The following is a 12,378-nucleotide window of genomic DNA, read 5'->3' as shown; positions in this document are numbered from 1 at the left end:
TTCTTAAAGGAAAGTCAGAGACCAAATGACTAGCTAGGTGTAGTGGACACTGTGGTGGGCTCCCCCTTTGGAACCCAGAGATTCATTCTCCTACCTGCTGACTGCTGATGCCTCAGAGCTACCTCCTTCTCCAGGAACTGCCCTAAGCCAAAGGGAGGCTCCTTGCCCAAGGACACGGCCCGTCTCAGCCAACATCCAAGGACTAGTCAATACAAAGGCCTGGTCCTCATGCCTAAATTTGGGATAACTCGGAAGGGTCATCTGGAGCTCATTTGTGGGATCGACTGAGGCTTCTGCTATAACTGCATCACAGCTCATTCTGCCCACTGTTGCTTCTCTCACTCTCTCATTGGTATCGTTCCCAAAAGTACCCACCAAAAACCTTCTGCACACAGCACTCCCAATGTCTGTTTCCAGAGAGCCCAATCTGAGACACTAGGTCATGGCTCTACTGAGACCTGAGAGGCAGGAGGACAGAAAAAACTAAACACATCCACCCACTGACTAGGATCTGAGACATCACCAACGTCACCAAGATACAGGAGCCCTCAGACACCATAAGATCTCATTTTGGACTGAAGGATCATGGGGTCCAGGGAAAGACAACCAATGAACTCTTAAATGGTAACGTCAGGAAGTGAAATTCAAATCTTTTCCATACAACATGAATCTGGAAAAAATTTTCAAAAAAAAAAAAAGAAAGGAAATCTAAAGCTGAGAAAGCAGTTAAATAAAAGCTGACAATCATAATAACATGATTTCACTACAGTAAAAATTAACTTTATGGAAGTTTTACATAAAATGTTTCAAAAGAGAAGGGAAGTCATCAAACTCATTTTAGGAGGCTAAAACTGGATGAGATATTAATATGCGAACCTTACTTAGGAACGTATGTGCAAAAATTCTCAAAGCAGCTTGTTTTTATGAGGCTCCCTTTCACTAATGAAAAATAAGACAGTAAGTAAAATACGCATATTGAACTATAGGTTTTATGGGTGACAAAAATAACAGAGTTATATATGGATCCTTGCAATGTTTCTTTGGAAAGAATTGTAAAACAGAAAAACTCAGGCAATTCAAATTTAAAAAACAGGATAAAAATATACAAAGTTTGAAAAGACATAAAACTATCACAGAAAAAGAGAGAACACCATGCATATCATGTTAATAAACCTGAAATTCTCCATTAATTAGACTATGTTCAGAAAAAAGTGATCAAAATCAGCTCAGCAAATAAAATGAAAAGTGAATTGCATCACGAAATTAGGAAGAAACTGAAAAGGTTGTCAAATTATTACTCCCTCAAAAAGTCAGCCCAGAAGATTTTATTATGAATCTATCTAAACCTTGCAATGATCAGATAATTCCATGCAATAGACACTCATTTCACAATACTACTACTACTTCTGCTATTACTACTACTACCACTAGCAGCTAATACTTTGGCCACTGATGCATTTATTCCTCATAATAATCCAGTGATGTGGGTACTATTAAGAAACTGAGGAACAGAGAAGTTAAATACTTTTCCCAAAGCCAGCCACACAGCTAGTACTGGTGGAGCTGAGAAGCGAATGAAGGCCGTGCTCCTAACCACCATTCACAAAGAAAGGCTGAAGCCTTTGATTAAGAACCCGATATACCCTGACGACAAAAGCTTCGTAAATTAAATGTTTTTCTTCCTTTCTAAATGACCAGAAACATTATAGCACTTATCACGTGCCAAGCACTGTCCTAAGCAAGTTACAAATGTTACTGTACTCAATCCCCACAACAACTGTGGGAGGGAGTTACCATCATCAACCTTCTGGACAGATAAGGAAACAAGCACTGAAACGTATTCCATGAAATGTCCAAGATTACACAGCTAGCAGGTGGTAACAGATCAGGGATGCAAACCCTGGCCATCTGAAGGGTTTGTATGTGGTGCAAGACTAAACACCATAAAACATGCTGAGGACAGCAGAGAATATAACTTTTAAATTAATCATAAATTACTGCTCTATGACAATCAAATATGGAAATCAAGGCATCACTTATGGAATAGGTCATTATAGGCAAACAGTCCTTAGGTGCCATTCTACAATCTCATAAACAGTCTAAACCAAATAACGCACATGACAAGCAAAGTCCCCAGGGACAATCATTAAAATCATAATCGGGACAACATTTTCTTATAAAAAATAATTATAACACTATGCATAAATACCATTTATACTATGAGTAACAGTCATTACGACTTCATTGTTCAGTTAAACCACTGTAATATCTATTCAGCAAACATGTAAGACAAATTACTTTCTCCAATACAACTTAAAACTTTTGTTCAAGCAATTTCCTTTTCATTTTGTGGTATTAGATTAAGACCATATTAGTTCTATTGGAATTTCAACACATTCTGAGATGAGTCTGAAACATATGAAGCAAATGATATCAACAATATCAAAAAAATTTACGACAAGGACCAAACAGAATGCCTTATCCAAACTTTATATACAATATTGTACAGATATGTGAAACAGACTGTAAATACAGGTCACAGATGGACCCATATCATTGTGAAGTATACACCAAATCTATCCTGAACAATACACTTTTATTGCCTGTGGTAACAGAACCAACCAAATGAAGTTTATCTTTAATATATAAAAGGGACTGCTGCATTCCAGTTAAGTTTTGATTGTTGAGTATTAATAGTAATACCCATCAATACCCATCAATAATACCCATCAATAATATGAGATTATTATGGGTACCTGTGGCTTCATGTGATGTCCTCATTTCACTCTCTGTTCTCTCTTCAAAGTCTTCTTTGACATCATCAGCATGCTGGTCTCTGAGAAAAAATAGGTGTTTTAATATTTTGTAATAGAAACGTTTAAAGAAATGGGAAAGTGGGGGTGGGTGGTAGTGGTGGGATGAACTGGGAGACTGGGACTGACATATATACACTAATATGTATAAAACAGATAATAAGAACCTGATGTATATAAAAAAATAAAATAAAAATTGAAGTACAAAGAAAAAGGGAATGGCTCAAAACTGCACCTCAGCAACTGTTTTTTTTTTTAATTTAAAAACAAATGATACCATTAAAATGTTAGAAAGGATTTTCAGTTTTACTAAGAAGCAATTAATACTAAAAACACCTATAGGGACTTCCCTGGTGGCGCAGTGGTTGAGAGTCCGCCTGCCGATGCAGGGGACACGGGTTCGTGCCCCGGTCCGAGAAGATCCCACGTGCCGCGGAGCGGCTGGGGTCGTGAGCCATGGCCGCTGAGCCTGCGCGTCCGGAGCCTGTGCTCCGCAACGGGAGGGGCCACAGCAGTGAGAGGCCCGCGTACCGCAAAAAAAGAAAAAAATAAAACAATAAAATAAAATAAAAACACCTATAAATGTTCATTTTCCTCATTATCAATTTTCATTTACTTTTTATTTATTTTTTATCTTCATTTACTGTTCAGAAAGATTTTAAAGCTAAGAATGGTATTAAGAAAGATTTTAAAGCTAAGAATGGTATTAAGGTTAACTTTCTGGAAAATGTGGCCACTGAATATTTCAACTTCAAATTGGGACATGTATCCATGAGGAATTTTACTTGTCCTGTATGGTAAGACTACAATTTTAAGTAGGAAAATGGTTTTAAAGTCCATACCATTTAATGAAGTCACTATATACTACTCAGCTCCAGAATCTGAGATTGAGGCTGAGATTGCCCAGGAGAATCAAACTCAATTCTAGGAAGCTTTTCCTGGCTTAATCAGGTCAAATTCATAGGCTGAACTGATTCCACCTCTTTCTCACCAGGAATGAACTAATGCTAATCTAACCATGCCAAGAATGCTCTAAAGTGGAATGGACCCATTCCAATCCTAATTCAGAGCTTTACCCTGAAGTCAGTGACAAAGATGGCTTTAAAGGAAACCAGGCACAGGCTACTTATATTTTCTTTAAAACTAAACTTCAGGGATTTAAAATTTTTAACCTAATGTATTCCGTTCTCAGGGTTCAAAATAAATCCTTTATAATACTCTATAATACTCTGTACTTATGATGTTCTGTTGTTTCAAATGCTGTTACCTTTACAAATATATCCTTAGTTTCTTGAAGACTCAGACCACACTTCTGTTCAGTGTTAAGAAAAGGGATAATACCTTTGAAACCAAATATCCCAACAAAATATAAAGGAGTTCTATAGTCTTAATTACCAAGGCACTAATTTACTCCCTTTTTGTAACAATAATAATTTAACACAATGATGCCAACACAGTAAGCATGAGATAAATAAAATGTTCACTAGTTCTTAGAAAGATCATTTCCAGGGACACATGAAATTTCACTGGAATCTGAGCTCCCTGGCTTACTTCATACTAAAAACAACTTATCACAACTGCTGAAGAATACTTGCTTATCTGAGAATGGGAAGAATCATCGTTATTATGCAATAAAAATTTTTTTTCCAAGAGAAATCAATTAATTACTATGGGGGCTCTTACTCCATAGAAAGTGGGGAGATGGAGGTAGAGTGAAAATAAGAAAATTGCTGATAACTGGAGAAAGGGCACTAGTTGAAGTGATAGTAGAAAACTGTCTTCTCTGTAAAAACAGTGTTGAAGTTAGACTTGGTAATTACAACATGTTAAAATCAGCTTATTATGCTAAAATTAGCTTATGTGATCTTCTGAATTTGTTTCATATTAAACTGGAAATAATAACCTTTGAGCCCACACATCTATCCCAGTAAGTACTGTGGCCACTGAAATAAGTGGTTTGTGGATGGCTATATTAATAGTTATTAGAAACAATCACACATCAGAGTGACATAGCTTAAAATTGGCATTTTTCAGAGTCAAAGAAAATAAATTCCCAATTAATTACTGTAGATTGCCTAAAAGCTTTAGTGAATGGTTAAAAAAAAAAAAAAAAAAACCCCCCAAACAAACAAAAAACCAAACTGAGCCCAAAGGCTAAAATTATATCTTAGAATTTTCTGTATATTTCATTTTTCATGATTGAAACTGTCCACTGATAATTAACAGTTACATGTTTGTGGTTTCAGTAATGCATATTATATTTTCCTTTAAAGTAAACTTTAGTAAACTAAAGCTATAAGACCTAAGTATGAGGAAAGTTCTTCTGTATTCTTATGCCCAAATACAATGCCAATGACTTATTTTATGAAATGTAGGAAAAGAATCATTTTCTAGGAGGGAACAGAGATAGAAAAGGAAAATAAGATGATTGACCCCAAAAGTTTCTTCATCCTAAATGTGCCATAATCCATTGCTGAAGAGAAGCACAAAAGCAGCCTTCTGCTTGTATATTCATGTTCCTTCATTATAGAAGCGTGTTCAGTTCTTACTTTCCTTACTTTAACTCGTGATATTTCATTAAATTTAACCCATATAACTTGGGAATATATACAGATGGATATTTATCTTCACCGAAAAACAATTCCAATGCAGGACTCCACAAGAAATGTTCACTGAATGTTTTATTTCCAATCAATAAATTGATTTTGCTAACTCCTTAAAATTAAAAGTGACTAAGCCCCTTTGGGTTCTGATGTTTCCTTTAGCTAGAGGGTTGGCAGGGTGGGGTCAATATGAATAGTTTTTTAGAAGGGGTATTACGAAACAGATGGATGAACAGAACCCCTGAAGGAAACAGAATCCTGACCAAGCACATCCAGAAATGTGGAAACAGTATTAATAAGAAGTAATAATAAGAAAACAATATACTTAAGAACATATTATGCACCAAAGATTGGCCGAGTTCTTTACATGTCCATTATTTCATAACAATCACTGAAAGAAGGTTCTGTTGTTATATCCACTGAAACTTAAAGAGGTTAATCCCAAATTTTCAGGGCAAATATAGCACCAGGTCTTACTGACACCAAAATCTATAATTAGATTTAATTATTATTTGTTTTTTTACCCTTGTGTTTTTCCAGAATACAGTACCATATCCTTGTTACATGCAGTTAAAGGGAACTGGCCTTCTGGTGTCATAATCTTATTTTCAAACTGTCTTTTATTGATAAGGTCAGGAATGAGGAATCTGACTCACTAATATTCTTACTTGTTTTATATTTTATTTAAAATAAAAGTCACTTTCTCAACTGGGCAACCAATATTTCTCTCACCTATAAGGTTAGAAATTTCACTGCTAATTCTCACTGAATAGGTACTGTGATTAATTTCTCTGTGCAAAAATGAAATGCTTTATCTAGGATATCAACTTCCCAAGCAAAAAGTTATTCTAGCTGCACAGTCTTCCAATTATACACAAAACACGTTTATATCACAATGTCAAAACTCTGTGATAATACTGTAACACTCTGAAACAGAGTGCAAGATATGCTTGTTGACAGATTTTTTTTTTTAATGACAACTAAAAATATTTTTGTTGTATTTTAATATGACAATTTTCCTCTACTTTAAAACTCCTTTATCTTCTCCTCTTGATCGACATTTTTCATTACCAACAATTTTGTTTAGGAAGGGAATACAAGCGGATTAGGCACAGGGGAGTGTATCGTAACATGGAGAAAGCAGCCCAGCAGTGGTGACGCCGATGGTCTTTGAAAGTGAAGAGTCCTGGTTCACATTTCAGCTCTGCTACTTACAAGTTCTATATGACCTTCAGCAACTTACTGAACTTCCCTAATCCTCAGCTGCATCTTCTGTAAAACAAGGATAATAAATCCTTTACCTCACAGGCTTTTTGAGGACTGAATAAAACGATGTATAGGAAGTGCTTAGCATACAGCCAGACACATAAGTAGGAGCATGATAAGTGGCAGCTATTACTATTTAAGAATTACTTATATTTTAGGATAAAATTATCTACTGACACCTATTTTCTTTAAGTAACCTGTTTCCCTCAAGTTTTAAAACAGCCTTTAGAGTAATGGTTATGAGCCAGCCTACAGTCAGACTGCCTAGGCTGCTACTTACTAGCTGTGTAACCTGTAACCGAGAGGTCTGTCTGCTGAATGGGGATGTAATAATAACGCCTACCCCACATAGGCATTATGAGGGTTAAATGATCTAACATAGCTAAAAGCACCTAGAAGAGTGTCTGGAACACAGCAATTTCTCTTGGGATTTTAGAATTTTCAACAACCAATTTATTTCAGCATTTCTTTAGCCTGAATTGAAATATGATCATAACTAAAATCTTACTCAACAATACTCTTTAGGCTTTTAATTAAGACAGTGGAATACACTCAAATGGAAAAATGTTTTCTTTTTGAGTCAGCATTCTCTTTTTCTGTGTAATTATGTGTCATGCTTTAGATGTCTTACTATCTTACTCAAATGAGATTTGTGGTAAATATTAGTGAAACAAACATTAGAAGAGTAAATACATAATAACAGGATCGCATTTGAATGCCAACAGCTGTTTCTTCAATTTTATTTTTCATTTAAAAACAATCCCTAGCCCGTTATGTTTCAATCAGTCATCAGTTTGTTAAAAATAATATTGAAACAATTCTTTTGCTTCAGTTCAGGGATTGCAGCCAGCTCTCTGACTCCAGCATGAGTTTGGCTTGGCTCGTACCTTAAAACCTCCCCATCCTTCTCTTTCCAGAAGAGCTTATTCTAGTCTCACAGGGGCTTTGTCAGAGCTGCAGAGTACCTGTACTCCCCAAGAACAAGTGGGGACACAGTGAATGTACAGAGAGCTATAAAAAATGTAGGGTTTCCTATTTTGAATGTTAAAATGATGTCTCTTTGCGTGCCCCCAGCATTTGGAAAAAAAAATTCTGGGCTGAGGTCACTCACAGGTAAAAAATCAGAGAAGGGGAATCTCAAGGTTGTATGTTAGAGGTACTGTAAAAGAGAACCTGAACTGTCTCCAAAATGCCCCCTACAAATAAAGAGAAGACTGTGCTTTATGGCTTCAGGATAAGGAGGTCACCATCTTCAAAGGGATTCGGAAAAGATGGCAAATAGAACCAGTGCAATTAAAACTTCCATGTCTATAGGTAACATTCGAATAAAGAGTTTTTATAATTAAATCCCTTTTGAGACTATACATGAACAATAGTTTTAATAGAGTTTTCATAAACACAGCCCAGGAGAGATAAGCATAGTTTACTATTTATCTAATGACTACAAATAAAACATTTTGATTAATAAGGCTATTAAATTAAAATTTAGCATAAGGAACATATGTTAGTGAAGAAAGGGATATAATGAGTAAGTAAATAATAGTGGATGTTATCAAGATGCCAAGGAAACTCCCCAGTAAAATGAATTCATCAATTAATTAATCAGTTCTCTTATAAAATGAAAAGCCCTAACCAATAAGGTGAGATCTGGGACATAAAGATCAGGTAGCATAAGAAGAGCAGGACTGCACTGCTTTCACGCTGCTGTCATAGGAAAAAGAACAGATATCATTGCTTTTCTACTATTTATACAAGAGTCTCCTGAGTCAAGAATAAGTGCTATTCAGGGAGAGAAAATCAGACTCTGTTACAATATTGTTCTAACAACTTCCCGGGCATCAACAGTAACACAGTCATCTCTTCCTTACACTCTGAATGGTTGCCTTGTGTCACAGCCGTTGGCATCAGGACTGTGAGTGTTTTAACCAAAACCCAGCTTCTCCCTGGTGCACACAAACAACTACATAGATTTGACTCAGATTCCCAAGAACTGGAATATTTGAAAATTTCCACAGCTCCTAATCCATATCTGGCAGCCCATCAACAAAAGGGGGGAAGAGGCTTTACAATAGGCAGGGAAGGACCAATCATTAAAGGAACTTTCTGAGTGTCAACATCAAGCCCTCAGGACCAGAAAACCTTAGGAAGCAAAACAAAGTTTCTGAAGAGTCCTAATTAACTTTTGTAATCTTTTAGAACTTCTGGCTCTAAATTAATTTTATACTACTAGATTTTACAGTTTTGCAAATAAAGAGATGTATATATGCTTATAGTTCCATATTTTATGTTAGCCTGTATTCCCATCTGTTTCACAGGGCCCTTCTCATGGGGTACAGATGGGCAAATCTGATTCATCCTAAATATATGAATTAGATTGAAGCTGCAATTCCTGTCACTGCTCCATGTAATTCTGAGAGTACAAACACCAGACCTACAACCTGAAAAGCTGTAGGTTTTAATGGCCTATAAAGAAGTGAATTGAATTTTTTCATTGGATATAGGTTAGTAATTACCTTTGCCTTGCAAGGTAATACAAGCATTAGCAGGTATTTTTAAAATGCTTTATTGTACTTCTGTGGTTATCCCTAAGCAGGCATAAACAACATGGAACCTTAAAACATGATGTGGTTTTTAATTGCGATAGCACCTAATTTAGAAACACAATTACAAGCACCTCTAGAATATATTTCATGAGTACAAGACTATGTGGGATAGACACCAATGTTCTCTATTTGGTAACACATTGTGAACCATTACTCCGCAAAAGGGTCTTTATATTCAGTAATGATTCTCAAGGCCTGGTTTATAGATCACTTGCATCCAATCACCTGGGGATGCTTGTTAAAAATGAACTGGGATGCAGCTTACATTTTCTGAATCAGTATCTCTGGAGATGGTACCTCCAAGGCTGGATTTTAACAAGCATCTGATACTTCTGATGCAACACAAAGTTTGAAACCCACAGGTTTTATACAGCTATACAGAGAAAAATAAACTTTCTTTTACTCAGCTGTAGACACATAGAGACTTAAGGTTATTGGTCCCCAGGAAAAGCTCCTCCACTGATTGGCAGAGCCCAGACTAACCACCTTGCTGCCAGCAGCACGGCAAGGGCAGAGATGAGCTGCTGCTCTCCCAAGTAAGAACATCTCACTGAAAGCTCTAGATGCGGCACAGACACTTCTTATGCGTCTGATGAATGAATGGATAACTGGGAGAGGATTACGTCCTCACATTTCTATCTAAATACACACTGGGAATTCATTCATCAGCTGACCACCCATCTGACAAGTCTCTGTAGGAAAATAGACCCAAACATTCAGCACACCTACAAAAGGACTCAAGGTAGAGCCCTCTTAATGTGAGGCAGAGCTTCCCAGCTAGGATGCCCTGACCCTTGGGTACCAGTGCTCTGAGATACTGTTGCCTGTGGCCCCAGCTCTTGACAGCCAGAGGCAGCCCTCTGTGTCATACAAATGTGGTCATTTCCACAGTACCATTTTCTACGTGGGCAGGTAGTTAAACAACAGTTTGGGAAACACTGCCCTAATTTACACAAGTGTAGGTATGTGTTTGGGGGATTTACCTCTTAGATATCCAGTGTGGGGATTTTACAAAGTTGAGAAAGTAGGAAGTTGTACTGGAATAAAAAGAAGGTTATGAAGCAGTTGCCTCTTAGGCTATGTCACTGATAACATCTCCTTTGAAGGCTGGTGGGTGATTCATGGTGGCCTTCCAACCTCACTGAGTGCCAGGTAGTGTGCTCGGTGCTGAGGGCGTCTCAGAATCACAGAAGACGTGGCCTCTGCCCTCATGGAGCTTATCATCGAGCAAAGTACACAGACTCAGAGAAAGTATTTACACAGAAGTGTCAGTTGTGTTGGGATGTGTGACACAAAAGCGCATAATAATGAGGAATCTGACCCACAGTCTGGAGGATCAGATAAAGCTTTCCTAAGGAAACGGGAGTTAACCTGAAGCCTGAGAGGTAAGAGACTCGCTAGGAAAGTGTAGGAATGGGGGTTCGAGGTAGAGACAAAAGAATGTTTGAGGACCAAGGTGGCTGAAGCATTAAGTTTAAAAACAGCCTAGTAGAGGGCTTCTCTGGTGGCGCAGTGGTTGAGAGTCCGCCTGCCGATACAGGGGATGCGGGTTCGTGCCCCGGTCCGGGAAGATTCCACATGCTGCAGAGCAGCTGGGCCCGTGAGCCATGGCCGCTGAGCCTGCGCATCCGGAGCCTGTGCTCCGCGGCGGGAGAGGCCACAGCAGTGAGAGGCCTGCGTACCGCGAAAAAAAAAACAAAAACAGCCTAGTAGAGAAAAAGCTGGAGAGTTCAGCAGGGGCCAGATAACACTGGTTTTGTAGGCCATGTTCAGAATTAGGGTCTTAATTCCAAGGGTAATGGGAAGTCGTGGAAAATTTTAAGCAGGAAGATATACTCCCAAGTGAATTTTTTAAATGCAGACTCCTAGGCTCTAGCCTGAAAGATTCTGGCGGCCTGGGCTGGGCCCTGTAATCTGAATTTTAGAGATCTCAGGGAATCAGACGTGGAGTCAGGTTTGGGAAGCATTGCTATGGAACACTGGTTGTCCATGGGTCTATCCCAAGCAGGTGGCCTGTGAACTGGCCCTTAAAAAAATACCATTTATGGTATGGAAAGGACATACATATTCCTTGCATTGTTCATTTATCTGGCCCTATTATGTCTGCTCCTGGATCACAAGCAACGCCAGCACACTTCATTCTGGGGACTGGCTGGCATTTGAAATGGGTGAATGGGCTGGTGCAGCAGACATTGTCAGGGCTTGGCCCATATCTCCTAGCCACACGCTCCCCCATTCAGTGCACAGCGGCCGACTCCTACCTACCTCTCACCTGCTCTGCCTTCCCACAGGATTTACTGGGGCTCTGACCGCTCTGCCTGCTGTGCGGCAGGGGACGTGCTGGGGAAATTAACTCATCCTTCCTCCCCTGGAAGCCTAGCTCCGTGACCGAAGAGGAACTCGTGTTTTAAAATAGCTCAGCTCCCTCATCCCTATGGTGGGAAAACCTGAGATGTGTGTTTTACACAGCCTCCCACAGTGCCCCCAGCAGGGCTGTGTTCCCGCTGTCCACAGTGGTAGCTGGGGTGACAATGAAGCTTTTACTGGCTGCCTTTCCTTCCCGGTCTCACCTCTCCACTCCCCTAGTGGCGTTTTCCTCACCTCTCAAATAAACCACTTGCCGTCAAATCTCTGTCTCAAGGTCTGCTTCTGGGGGTGCAACTGTCTCTTGCTGTGCCAAATGCCTTTTTTTTTAAAAAAAAAAAAAGTAGAGTCTGGCAACCAATTTTTAGCAAGTTATTAAGAAGGATGCAAAGAAAATGTGTTAAAACCTGACTGGGAAATTCCATCTACGTGAGCAATGATTATGGAAAAAGAGGAGAGACCGTAATCTGACATTATGAGAATCATCTTGTTTGAGTACTCTCTACTCAAAGTTTAACCTAGGAATATTAAAAAAAAAAAATGGGCCAGCCTTACTTTGCTCCTCTGAAATAAATATTGTGAAACAAATAAGCAACCTATTCCTCTTGCAACAGCACTAATAAAAACTAACATTTATTGAGGGCTTATTGCTTATCAGTCACTGTTCTCAGAGCTTTGCACAGCTCACGATTTCATTCTTAAGTCCAGGTGAAAGAATCAGTGATCAAA

At 38.5% G+C, this 12,378-nt stretch overlaps 1 protein-coding gene across 1 annotated transcript in view; it reads right to left on the bottom strand.

Annotated features, from left to right (window-relative positions):
• The window catches only part of L3MBTL3 (L3MBTL histone methyl-lysine binding protein 3), a 95,679-nt gene that overhangs the window by 14,289 nt on the left and 69,012 nt on the right, over nucleotides 1-12,378 (bottom strand). Inside the window, exon 18 of the mRNA XM_082669058.1 lies at nucleotides 2,757-2,836. Coding sequence (XP_082525184.1) covers nucleotides 2,757-2,836 — 80 coding nt within the window. The remainder of the gene's footprint in view (nucleotides 1-2,756; nucleotides 2,837-12,378) is intronic.

This window comes from Grampus griseus (genome assembly GCF_964374135.1).
Source record: "Grampus griseus genome assembly, chromosome: 13".
Lineage (NCBI taxonomy): Eukaryota > Metazoa > Chordata > Mammalia > Artiodactyla > Delphinidae > Grampus > Grampus griseus.
Note: the sequence above shows the minus strand (reverse complement) of the source record. Positions and strands in the feature narration are given on the sequence as shown.